Source organism: Agrilus planipennis, unplaced genomic scaffold, assembly GCF_000699045.2.
Source record: "Agrilus planipennis isolate EAB-ADULT unplaced genomic scaffold, Apla_2.0 scaffold21, whole genome shotgun sequence".
Classification (NCBI taxonomy): Eukaryota; Metazoa; Arthropoda; class Insecta; order Coleoptera; family Buprestidae; genus Agrilus; species Agrilus planipennis.
Window position 1 is genome coordinate 1,638,747 of NW_020439030.1, and position 13,860 is coordinate 1,652,606.

At 36.1% G+C, this 13,860-nt stretch overlaps 1 protein-coding gene across 1 annotated transcript in view; it reads right to left on the reverse strand.

Annotated features, from left to right (window-relative positions):
• The window catches only part of LOC108741266, a 59,017-nt gene that overhangs the window by 19,331 nt on the left and 25,826 nt on the right, over positions 1 to 13,860 (reverse strand). Inside the window, 9 exon segments of the mRNA XM_025976500.1 lie at positions 2,000 to 2,360; positions 3,892 to 4,035; positions 4,762 to 4,872; positions 5,696 to 5,944; positions 7,975 to 8,072; positions 9,937 to 10,393; positions 10,626 to 11,093; positions 12,330 to 12,473; positions 13,482 to 13,592. Coding sequence (XP_025832285.1) covers positions 2,000 to 2,360; positions 3,892 to 4,035; positions 4,762 to 4,872; positions 5,696 to 5,944; positions 7,975 to 8,072; positions 9,937 to 10,393; positions 10,626 to 11,093; positions 12,330 to 12,473; positions 13,482 to 13,592 — 2,143 coding nt within the window.

Here is a 13,860-nt window from a genome sequence, read left to right on the forward strand (position 1 = left end):
TAACTCCTGTTTCTGCCTCTAATATGTCTCTGACTAGACCTTCATGCCTGAGAAGGTGTCCTACCAACCTATCTCGCCTATTTTTTTTTGTCTTCCATAGAGTCCTCTGTTCTCCTATTCTTTCCAGTACCTCTTCATTTCTAACCTTTTCTACCCACGATATCGTCATTATCCGCCTATGACACCACATTTCGAACGCTTCTAACCTTTTCTTTCCGCCGCTCCCACTGTCCATGTTTCGCACCCGTACAACCCCGTGCTCCAAACATACACCATTAACAACCTTTTCCGAATTTCTAAATTAACGGTTAGCGAGCATAGAAGTGACTTCTTTTTATTAAAGGCGACACGATCCTGCGCTATCCTCTGCTTTATATCCCTACTACTCCTTCCATCCTCACTTATCTGACTTCCTAGATATCTAAAATCAGCCACTTCTTCTAATTTTTCATCTCCTATCTTTATATTCGCTCTTTCCCTACTTTTTCTTCCCTTGCATACCAGTATTTTAGTTTTACTTTTATTTATTTTCATACAGTACTGATCTGTCAGTACCGCTTCCATTTTATTTAAAGCTATCTCTAGGTCCTCCTTGCTAGATGCTAATACTGCTATATCATCTGCAAATCTAAGCATACTAATCTTTTGCCCTTGCACATCTATCCCTACAGTTGTACTGTCTTTAATGATGTTGATGGCGTCTTCGATGTATAGATTAAAAAGTAGCGGTGACAGTGTGCATCCCTGCCTGACTCCCTTCCTAATATTTACTTCTCTACGTTGCATCCCCAGCTCTATAACTGCCTGTTGCTCTTTATACAAACTAAGTATCACTCTTCTATCTTTGTAATTCATCCCTACATTTTTAAGTATATTTAACATCTTGTCCCATTTAACATTGTCAAAAGCTTTCTCTAAATCTACAAATCCTATGTACGCACTCTTTCCTTTTTCTATCGTTTTCTCTATTGCTACCCGTAAAGCTAGAATGGCCTCCCGCGTTCCTCTATTTCTTCTAAACCCAAATTGATCTTCCCCTAATAGTTCTTCCGCCCTTTTTTCCATCCTCCTCTGTACAATTCTAGTTAAGATTTTTGACGCATGGGAAGTTAAGCTAATTGTTCGAAATTTCTCGCACCTATCCGCGCCCCTCTTCTTAGGTAATGTTACTACTACGTTCCGTTTATAATCCTCTGGGACTTTCCCCGTTTCGTAAATGTGACTAACTAACTTAAACATACGATCTCTAACCTCTTGTCCTGCATGTTTTATAATTTCCCCCTGTATCCCATCTACACCTGGCGCCTTATTATTCTTTATATTTTTTAATGCTACATCGAACTCTTCTCTCATTATGGAGAAACAAAGTTCACCTATTTCCACATTATCTTCCTTCTCTAATATATCTCCTGAAAAGTGTCCATGGGAAAATCACGTAACCCCGTTTCGTATCCAGTTTTCACAATAATATAAAATGAAGTCATAGATTGTTGCTATAAATTTTGTAATATAAAAATTAATAGGCGAACCGGAAAAATTCGATCATTGTATTGGGAAAATACTTTTAAAAAATTAGTTCTGCATCTTTGGTAGCTGTTGTAGGTCGATTAACAAAATATTATGAAGCCAGGAATTAATTAAAACGTTATAATCTAAACAACATTTATTTATATACATATTCGTTCCTAAAATAATATTCTAATTATCAATGGGTCTTTTGAAAACCAGAAAGTTCGAAGTGGTACCTACCCAAATTTTTATTTGAAATATTTTTAAACTAATACCTATTGCTAATGATTTTTCGTCTGTCTGAAACAGATGATATGCATTTGGATTACATGACACAGGTACAAGTCACTGATGCTCTTCGCATATTTGTTTGTTACTAATTCTTTATTTATTGTAAAAATTTGTACATACTTATTGGTCTTAACTATGTTCCTTATTGATTTACATCATGTACGTCTTACTTACTTTTTTCATAACTGATGCTTTCCTTAAGCTAAAATACAATTGAAAACAAATATAGCCACAAGTAATTGCAAACTAACGACGTAAGAAACTGAACTGTTATCGGCAGGAGGTGCATTGGTGGTTGCTGGAGGACCTTCGGTAGAGATTGGAGGGTTTGTATTATCACTAGGGGGAGGTGTAGTATAAACTGTTGTAGGAGGACTGATAGTTGTAGTTATCGTTACATTTTCGTTAGCAAAATAGTTGGTTAATGCATTTTCTATCCAGTCATTATAGTACGCCACGTCTGTATAAACACCAGGATAACCATCCCTCGCACATCCTCGTCCCCATGAAACTATTCCAGCCACGCTCCCGTCACATACTAGCGGCCCTCCAGAATCTCCCTAAATAATTACATAAAGTATTTTAAATAATAAGGTTTCAAAATGGGGACTACAACCGATGCTTTTCGAACGGAATGTCTAGGAAAGTGCTAGAATAGTCTAGACGATCATTTATCATTCAATTGATTTTCGGCCTGGGGGCCTCACTATGTATACCGTATGCTTTTGGGGTTGCTGGTTTCAATTCCGCGGTCAATTTAACTTCAGTATATGAGGGTTTGGACATAACCCCAAATGCACTCTAAAATCCTCTAAAGCTGTTACTGTCTTAAACCATTTTTAACCTAAATCCACTAACCAATCAACTATTTCACTAAACATTGTAATCCTTTAAAACCCCATTCATAAAACCTTATAACCCCATAATCCAATATCCCCATAATCGAAATACTGAAAAAGTGTTGCTTCATCTCTCGCCATGAAACTATTTGTGGCACAGCTTTCATGCAATTAAAGTTTCTACCAAATGAAAATACCACAAATGGCGCGGTAAACGCCATCTGTGGTAGGATGCTACATTTTAGGATTACGTATGCTCCAACAAGGTCCATTTAAATGTATGGATTTCTACTTGCTGAAACGAATCCCGGCGTAGCTAACCTCAACGTGATAGGCACGTTACCATAATCGAATAAAATAATTCGAAGTGGTCTGTCGAAACTGCCAAACGCAGATCGCGATTTCGATCTTTTTGAATCTCATCAGCGCGTCGCAGACAGCTCCGACAGAACACAGACCAACTTTTACCTGCTGTCTTAACAGCGCGTTTTAGAAAATACCACAAATGGCGCGGTAAACGCCATCTGTGGTAGGATGCTACATTTTAGGATTACCTATGCTCCAACAAGGTTCATTTAAATGTATGGATATCTACTTGCTGAAACGAATCCCGGCGTAACTGACCTCAACGTGATAGGCACGTTACCATAATCGAATAAAATAATTCGAAGTGGTCTGTATTCTGTCGGAGCTGTCTGCGACGCGCTGATGAGATCCAAAAAGGTCGAAATCGCGATCTGCGTCTGGCAGGTTCGACAGAATACAGACCACTTCGAATTTTTTTATTTCTACCAAATCTTATACAGGGTTTGACATCTTGCGAATCATAAGGGTATACTGTTTTAATTTGTGAAGCGCACACCACCAATAGTTGTGAAATATTGATCGATATTGTTTCAGTGTCTTGATTACGGGGATATATAATGTTATGGAGTCCTAAGGTTAGGGGTTTAAAGGACTATGAAGTTATACATATGGTGAAAGAATTGATTGGTTAGAAGTTTTTGGTTTAATATCTTTTGGAATTATCAGGAACTTTGGAGGTTTATTTTGAGTTTATGTCCAAATCTGACGTCCTGGAATTAAATTGGCCTAGGATTAGGATTCACTGATCCCAAAAACATACAGTATCCATACATAGTCAGACTCCCAGGTCAAAATTTTTTATGTGTAGCTGTGTAATCTGCTACTAAAGTCTTCTTTGGGTAACAAATTGTTTTTGCAGAAGGAAATATTCTTAAAAATTATTAACCTGACAGGAGTCAATTCCACCTTCCATAGATCCAGCGCACATCATTCCAGGAGTAATGCGACCCTGGCCATAGTTTGTGGAGCACTCCTCTGTACTAATGATGAGAACGTTGACGTATCTTAATTCATCAACTACATCACCCCCCTTAAAAATAACATAATAATAGTTTTAAACAAGGCTGATGATTATAATGTAATCTTCTAGCACCATTGTTTGATTATTACCGAATATTCACTGTAAAAAATTATCATTTTGATTTATAATGTAAAGTATTTGAGGTTGTTAACAAATAGAATCTTATGTTAAAATAAATGTACTGTTGTGTAATTTCAAAGAACAATACATCTGGCGATGAATTGAATAGGTACCTTAATTTTAACGTAAAAAAATTGTATGTTACAAAAAGTAAGTTCAGCTTATTTTTTACAATGTTAGTCACATTGATGAATCTACAAATGTCCCAGACTATCACCGAAAAGTAAATAACATTGAACCCCACACAATGTTTATGGAAAATTGGGTCCAGCCAAATTGGAGTACTAGAACAAAATTTTCAGCTTTTCTAAAGTATCCCTGATAGAATATTCAATCGACTATTTCTTTCGGTAATCTAGATATGTAAAAATGTTTAACAGAAGAGTTTTTGGGTCTAAATATGACCACGCAGTAATAAGCGGAACCATGACCTTGATAACTACCTACAAGGTAATTGCAAAATATATTGATCATAAAATGACCTTAGAGGAACTTATCAAGCAAACTATCTACTAATTACTTATCGATAATGAATATTTATAAATAGAACTTCTAGAATTGAGTAAAATAACAATATAAATCAATGAAATTAAAACGCAATTGTAAACATCTTACTGAATATTCTGAACCCCATCCGGAAATAGTACAATTGGTTCCTGGCTCAGGTCTTACTGTTGCGAGAGGTACAAAATAGACATTTGAACTCCAAGTAAACTCATCCTGAATCTAAAATTTTCCGTTTTTATACAGGAAATACTTAAGGTAGCAGTTAGAGTATTAATTAACCGTTAGTAAAATGAAATAACATTAGAAATCATTTAATAAGTCACGAAATGAGAGTTCTGGAAAAGATAATACTTAGATAAGAGCTAATACAAAGATAACTTCCCATCGCTCAATAAAATACATTAGTGGTATACTTCGTTTAGTTTCTGTAGCGATGTGACCTTCAGTTTGACCGGCGCAAAGTAGAAAAGAACAGCACTAGGCCAGAAAAGGAAGGAGACAACTCTCGGCCAAACTCTTAACCGGTGAGGAGCGTATAATCCGTAAAAATTGACCATTTTATTCACCACAATTGCATTGCTCAAATGTGCTGTTATTGGTACCATTTACTACTGAAAATATCAACGAGATGTTTATTTATATTTGAAGACATATTAAAGGCTTTATGCTTGTTTTCGACTCGCACTACTATTCATGACTGAACAAAACTTTTGGCAGGTACTGTATGAAAAAGTATGTTTAATGAACAAGAGTCGAGAGTATAATGAGCTTTTTTGTCCCTACCTACAATTTTGCCAGCGCGCATCCAAGACATTGGAAGGGGCACATCGCTAGAGAAAGTGAATGAAGTATAAGTTAAGTATACTTTCGAATAGAAACTATTTAACAATGGTCGAAATTGCGAAAGATATGTAAGAGAAATTTCGAAATAAGTGAAATAGTTTAAACAGTCTTTACTTTTTTTGAACTCAGCGGAATGAATTCTTCGTTTTTGAAAGTTGATTAATACTCAAAACAGAACGCAACACATATGGGTATTTACAATAATAAGCGCCACGTCATCCATGTAACTGGTACTGTTGAAAGCTTCATTGGTGATGACAGCTTCGTTATAATGAGCAGAGGTCTCACTTGACGATTCATAAATGTTTAAATCACCAACAACTACGGTAATGGCACCGGGTGAGGTGTCTCGATCTCGGAAGCAATGAGACGCACACAAAACGACTCTCCTACCGATTATTGTCCCTCCGCAAAAGTGGGAATCCGATATAGAATTTCTTACTGACACCTGCAAAGTTGCGATAGGATAGTTCATCATTATCATAAGGTCGTCAGTCCTAAGACTGACTGGACACGCACCCCCACTCTTTCCTATCCTGAGCTAATCTTCGCATTTCTTTAAAACTAGAACAACCCACATCTTTAACTATTTGCGAACAGTAATCCAATCTAGGTCTACCTCTACCCCTCCTGACTCCTGTTTCTGCCTCTAATATGTGTCTGATTAGACCTTCATGCCTGAGAAGGTGCCCTACCAACCTTAAATTGAAAATTCTGAAAAAGAGGGAAGGTAGAAGACGTCTTGACTTAGAAAAGCTAAAATGTAATGAAACGTGTGATAAAAGGACAGACGATATACTGAGACGCGGATGACAGGGACATGGAGACATGCATTAAAACATGCCTAAAGTCAGCAGCTACAGATATACTAAGTGTTAAACGAAACGAAAGTACGAAACCCTGGATAACAAATGAGGTTTTAGGATTAATAGAAGAAAGGCGCAAATACAAAAACAGGACAGACGAAGAAGGGCTATAAAGTGGGAAATAATAAGGAAGTGTAAGGCAGCTAAGGAATAGCGGATTGATAGGATGTGTTAAGAAGTAGAAGCAAATTTTGAAGTAGGTAGACATGAAGGTCTAGTCAGAGACATATTAGAGGCAGAAACGGGACTTAGAAGGGGTAGAGGTAGACCCAGATTAGATTACTCTTCGCAAATAGTTACGGTTGTGGGTTGTTTTTGTTTTAGGGAAATGCGAAGTTTAGCTTAGTATAGGAAAGAGTGGAGGTACGTGTCCAACCAGTCTTAGGACTGACGACCCTATGATGATGATGTTGATCTGCAAAGATATTGGATTAATGACAGCCACGTGGTGTTTTCATCAATCGCAGTCATTTTCCACCTGAAATAAATGCGTAGCAGATTTTGTTTTATAGGCAGATACATTAGTAATACCTTTGTCGAACATCAAATACCACACTTAACATGATATATTTTGTATCTGCATGTCTACACACAGAAACTTAGGCTTAGCCGCTGATTTATCGAAACCGTCCTGAAAAAGACAAGTGGCGGTCTCGATAAATACCACACCAAAAAATTAATAACCTTCATGACATGATTAATAACAACAACATTTCCAAGTTAGAAAGCGAAATCTGCTATTTTGGCTCACACTGGGGTCCATAACTTCCACCCAACGAATGATTTTATAATAAGTGCGTTAGATACTTAATAAAAAAAATCGGTTGTCTGTGAAGTCGGTTTACTGACGATAGTTGAACGTGACAACGTCATAAGAAAGTACTGATGGAATGGTTTCATTTTTCAAAAGAAAATTTTAATTTTATTTGTTTGATAGATATTTTGTATGGATATAGAGAAAGAGGTAAATGGAAATGTATTATTGTATAGCAGCTGTCCACGCGGACGCATCGCTCACTCAAGTAGGAGAGAGACAGATGTCGAACGCTGCCGAACGCGGAGGCCGATTGTGCCTCTTTGTCGCTCGTTCCGCGCTCTCGCTTGCACTTCAAGCCTTAAATGGAACGCCTCAGGGCGAGGTAACGCCGCATGAGTCATGTTTTTTCGTGCGTGCAGCCACCTCCATCGAATTATAAGACGTTGTCACGTCAAAAATTAGATGCGCCGGATAATGATTTTACTGCGTACCGGGTAAGCGGGTATCCGGCATTAGCTGCGGTTTTAGTTATTTACCAGCCTGTTTGTCGATTTCTTCAGCAGATACGTCCTGATGAGTGAGTAACGTCACATCTGATTAGATGTTGCCCGAATTGATTTATCAGCGTGGAACATTGAAAAGGCGGGAATGAAACAAAGCTAGCACGAGGAAATATTGCGATATCTTTTCATTTATCTACATGTAGGTACTGATAAAATTACTCATTTTTAGATTGCTCTTAACGAACACATGATACTCGATACCAATTTCTTATTGAATCATGTAATGAATGTAAAACAAATAAAAAATTCTTCACTTCACATCTAACGAAAAAGGAATAAAATATGTTCTTACCTGATAAAAAAAATCCGATCTATTTGTTACCAGATAACCGCCAACTATTTTGGTATCATCGACATCTATTAAAGATTGTCCAATAACAGAAACTACCCCTAAAGAAAGAGAGAAACTTTCATTTACAAGTCTTTAAATTCTTATTAAAAAAATTGTACACCATGTAACACTGTTTTAGGAAGTTTTAAGTGCCAATTAAGTCCTGTTTGTCTGCTATTTATTGAACTATTGTCAATAATTTAAAAATAAATGGTGGAAAAGTAAAGAAAGTTTAAATAATATTTGCCAAATATATTTTTTTTCTATAACGTAACAGCATTAACAATTAATATATACTACGATGCAGTTGAATTATTTTAATTAAAGTATGCATCGTTCGAGGGAATGGTTGCATCTTTATAGAGAACTAGACAGAATCTATGTAATAGGTTAAGAGGAACAGCAATCAAGCTCGAAAAGTCTACATTATAGGAAGATTTCGCCGTAAAGAGTGTCATTATTGAGAGTTAACCCTGCACATAAATTTGATGCTAATTATGAATTCAATGAGCAAGTCTGCGTACCGAAACAAATTTTGATTTCTTTTTACTGTCGACTATTTGATCTAGAACAGTTAGTAAGTGTAGTTCAAAGAGCATTTTCGAAATCAGAGTAAATTTAATTTTCTATTGACACATACAGTACTTAAATAAACGTCTAATAATCAATCAATTGCATGTATATATGAGTTTTATATAAGGTACTTTTAATTGTACCTGAAAATTCTATTCAATCATTTATTTAAAATCTGGACGTAAACTTATAAATTAAAATCAAATCAATTCTACTTACCAAATATAACTACAAATAGAAGTTTGGTTATCAACATTATCGCCGGTTTTAAGAAACGCACTCACATCCACGACTTTCACAAAGAGAATTGATTAAAGACCTCAGTTGGAGTCAGATTCTTTAAATATTTTTAAATATCACATTTAACGGATTTATAGTAGCTACATCTCGATGTAGATACTTGTGCCTTATCGTGTGCAATAATCGATAGATAATAATTCAAAGTATTGCGTTATAATGCTTATCATTCATCTATGTATAAGTAATCGTCTACATCATCTTCTAAGCTATGTGAATGTTTCAGCTCAGAAACTTAAGTGAATTTCCATAATTAAAACGTATCACACATTTCGGAGCGTGCAGAATTCGACACTAAACTCAGAGCCTGAATTACAGGGGTACGTTCAGAAACGTCCCCGTGGAAAATAGTGAAATGTGACTCCATTTCGTATCCAGTTTTAACATTAATATGTAATAATGTCATAAATTGTTACTATAAATATTGTAATATAAAAATTTATAGGCGAACCGGAAAAATTCGATCTACTTATTGGGAAAACAATTTTAAAAAATTAGTTCTGCATCATTAATAGCTGCTATAAAGTAACGAACTTAGGTTGATCAAAAACATTTTATGAAACCAGGAATTAATTAATATTTAAGTTAGATTCCGGACTATTAAATTAAGTAGTTTTTTCCAGGGTGGCAGTTACATAATTACAAGCCTGTATGTTTTAACGCTGGAAATAACTACATAAATTACTTAAAACGGTATAATCTAAGCAATATTTATTTATCTACATATTCGTTCCTAAACTAATATTCTAATTATCAATGAGGCTTTTGAAAACCAGAAAGTTCCAAATGGTATACCTACCCAAATCGTTATTTGGAATATTTTTAAACCAATACCTATTGCGAATGATTTTTCATCTCGCTGAAACTGATTATACGCATTTGCGTTATATGCATAGGTAGATAAAATCACTGATGCTCTTCGCATATGTGTTTGTTACTAATTCTTTATTTATTATAAAAATTTGTACATCGTTATTATTTTACTTATTGATTTAGATCATGTACGTCTTACTTACTAATTTCATAACCGATGATTTCCTTAAGATAATATACAATTGAAAACGAACATAGCCACAAGTAATTGCAAACTAACGACGTAAGAAACTGAACTGTTATCGGGAGGAGGTGCATTAGTAGTTGCTGGAGGACCTTCGGTAGAGATTGGAGGGTTTGTATTATCACTAGGGGAAGGAGTAGTGCTAATATCAGGGGGTGAAGGAGTAGTGTTAATATCAGTGGGAGAAGGAGTCGTATTAATATCAGGTGGGGAAGGGGTAGTGTTAATATCAGGGGGGGAAGGGGTAGTATAAGCTGTTGCAGGAGGACTGATAGTTGTGGTTATCGTTATATTTTCGTTTGCAAAATAGTTGGTTAATGCATTTTCTATCCAGTCGTTATAGTACGCCACGTCTGTATAAACACCAGGATAACCATTCCTTGCACATCCTCGTCCCCATGAGACTATTCCAGCCACGCTACCGTCACATACTAGCGGCCCTCCAGAGTCTCCCTAAATCGTTGCAAAAACTATTAAAAGCTTATGTTTCAAAATGGGGACTACAACCCTTACTTTTGGAAAGGTATGTATAGGAAAATGTTNGATGCTCTTCGCATATGTGTTTGTTACTAATTCTTTATTTATTATAAAAATTTGTACATCGTTATTATTTTACTTATTGATTTAGATCATGTACGGATCATGTACGTCTTACTTACTAATTTCATAACCGATGATTTCCTTAAGATAATATACAATTGAAAACGAATATAGCCACAAGTAATTGCAAACTAACGACGTAAGAAACTGAACTGTTATCGGGAGGAGGTGCATTAGTAGTTGCTGGAGGACCTTCGGTAGAGATTGGAGGGTTTGTATTATCACTAGGGGAAGGAGTAGTGCTAATATCAGGGGGTGAAGGAGTAGTGTTAATATCAGTGGGAGAAGGAGTCGTATTAATATCAGGTGGGGAAGGGGTAGTGTTAATATCAGGGGGGGAAGGGGTAGTATAAGCTGTTGCAGGAGGACTGATAGTTGTGGTTATCGTTATATTTTCGTTTGCAAAATAGTTGGTTAATGCATTTTCTATCCAGTCGTTATAGTACGCCACGTCTGTATAAACACCAGGATAACCATTCCTTGCACATCCTCGTCCCCATGAGACTATTCCAGCCACGCTACCGTCACATACTAGCGGCCCTCCAGAGTCTCCCTAAATCGTTGCAAAAACTATTAAAAGCTTATGTTTCAAAATGGGGACTACAACCCTTACTTTTGGAAAGGTATGTATAGGAAAATGTTAGAATAACCTAGACGAACATTTATGACTTAGAAAGTACTACAAATGGCACAGTAAACGCCATCTGTAGCACGATGCTACATTTTAGGATTACGTATGCTCCAACAATGTCCACTTGTGTGGATATCTACTTGCTGAAAACGAATCCCGGCGTAGCCAACCTCAACGTGATAGGCACGTTAGCTTTTTCGAATAAAATAATATTATTTCAGCAAGTAGATATCCACACAAGTGAACCTTGTTGGAGTATACGTAACCCTAAAATGTAGCATCGTGCTACAGATCGCGTTTACTGTGCCATTTGTAGTATTTTCTAAAACGCACTGTTAAGACAGCAGGTAAAAGTTGGTCTGTGTTCTGTCGGAGCTGCCTGCGACGCGCTGATGAGATCCAAAAAGATCGAAATCGCAATCCGCGTCTGGCAGTTTCGACAGAATACAGACCACTTCGAATTATTTTATTTATGACTTAATTGGTTTTCGGCCTGGGGTGTCACTATGTATTCCGTATGCCTTTGGTGTCATAGAATCCGAACTCCTTGACACCTTGGGAATCAGAAGGATATTCTGTTTTAATTTTGTGAAACGCACACCACCAACACTTTCTCTGTAAAATATTGAGCGATATTGTTTCACTGTTTTGATTACGAAGATATAAGGTCATAAGGTTTTAGAGTTAGGGATTTAGAGGATTATGAAGTTATACATTTGGAGAAAGAATTGTTTGGTTAGAAGTTTAAGGTTTAAAATCGTTTCAGATTATCACTTTTAGCGGTTGCAGCGAATTTTGGAGTATTTTTTGCGTTTATATCCAAATCTGACATGCTAGGTTGAAGATGAGCTAGGATTAGGATTCAGTGAACAAACAAAATACTTCAAAACCCCAACGCTAAAACCCGACACTGTAGTTGTCCGAAGCACTTTTCAGTAACAAGGTTACCTTCTTCAGGAACTGAATCAGTCTGTTTGTTCTACAACAACCGCCAAAGTTTTTCCAATCTTCAATTTTAGGATTCAGTGGTCCCAAATGCATACAGTATCTGTACATAGTCAGACCCCCAGGCCAAAATTGTTTTTTGTGTACCTTTTAAATTCTTGTTTGAGTAACGAATTGTTTTTGCAGAAGAAAATATTTGTAAAAATTGTTAACCTGGCAAGAGTCAATTCCTCCTTGCATGGATCCAGCGCACATCATTCCAGGAGTAATGCGAGCCTGGCCATAGTTTGTGGAGCACTCCTGTGTACTAATGATGAGAACGTTGACGTATCTCAAGTCATCAACTACACCACCCCCCTTAAAAATAACAACAATAATTTTAAACGAGGCTGATGATAATAAGTAGTGTCCGACCGAAAGTTCGGTTTCGGTCGAGTTTCAGCAAAAAAACGAGTTTCGGTTTAGTTTCGGTTTCGGCGGCAAACCTGCCGAAACTACGACCGAAATCGAAACTGCGTTCGGGAGTTCTCGCGCTCTGCTCGGTCATGTTCGGCGCGATAAATTGCATCCAAGCAAAGTATACTATACTTACTCAAATAAACATCTCACCTAATTTAAGCATTTTTAAGGCGCAATTAAAGTATTTCCTTAAATTAGGGGTTGTTATGTTGATTTTGATTTGATTATCAATAAGTAAAAATGTCAAAGACTGCAAGCTATGTGATCTAAAGATAAAAAAATAAAACTGACTGATCATAATAACGTTTTCTTTGTTTTTCTCTCAAAGCATGATCCTTATAAGGAAGTTTCGGTTTCGGTTTCGGTTTCGGCCGAAACTGAGACCGTTGCCGAAATTCGGTTTCGGTCGTAAAAACCAGTTTCGGTCGGACACTAATTAATAAGTAATCTTCTAGCACGATTGTTTAATTATTTCATACAACATTCACTGTAAAAAGTTATATTATCATTTTGATTTTAATGTAAAATATTTTAGGTTCAGCCAAATTGGAGTACGTTTTTTCAACTATAACTACAAAGTAGCACAAAATTTTCAGCTTCTCTAACGTATTCCTGATAGAATTTTCAATCGACTATTTCTATCGGTACTCTAGATACGTAAAAATGTTCAACAGAAGAGTAATTAGGTCTAAATCTGAACACGCAATCATGAGCTTCATCATGATCTTGATAACTATCTCCAGGTTAATTTCAAAAATATATTGATCTAAAAATGACCTTAGAGGAAGTTATCAAGCACACTACATGTAATTACTTATTGATAATGAGTACTTATAAATAGATCTTCTAAGATTGAACAGAATAATACAAATCAATCAATTTAAATCGCTTTTCTAAACATCTTACTGAAATTACTGAACCCCATCCGGAAATAGTACAGTTGGATCCTGGCTCAGGTCTTACTAATGCGAGTGGAACGAAATTGACTTTTGAACTCCAAGTAAACTCATCCTGGATCTAAAATTTTCCTTTTTTATGTGGGAAATACTTAGCGTAGTACCTAGAGTATTAATTAACTTTTAGTAAAACGAAATAACATTATAAATCATTTAATATGACATAAAATGTATTTTTGGAAAAGTAATAGAGCAGAGTAAATAATTAGGCAAGAGCTAAGGTAGAGGTAACTTGGCATTACTTTATAAAATATATTAAAGATGAGTTAAAGACAGTTTCGAATAGAAATTATGAAAGAGTTGTAAGAGAAATATACAAATAAAGGAAA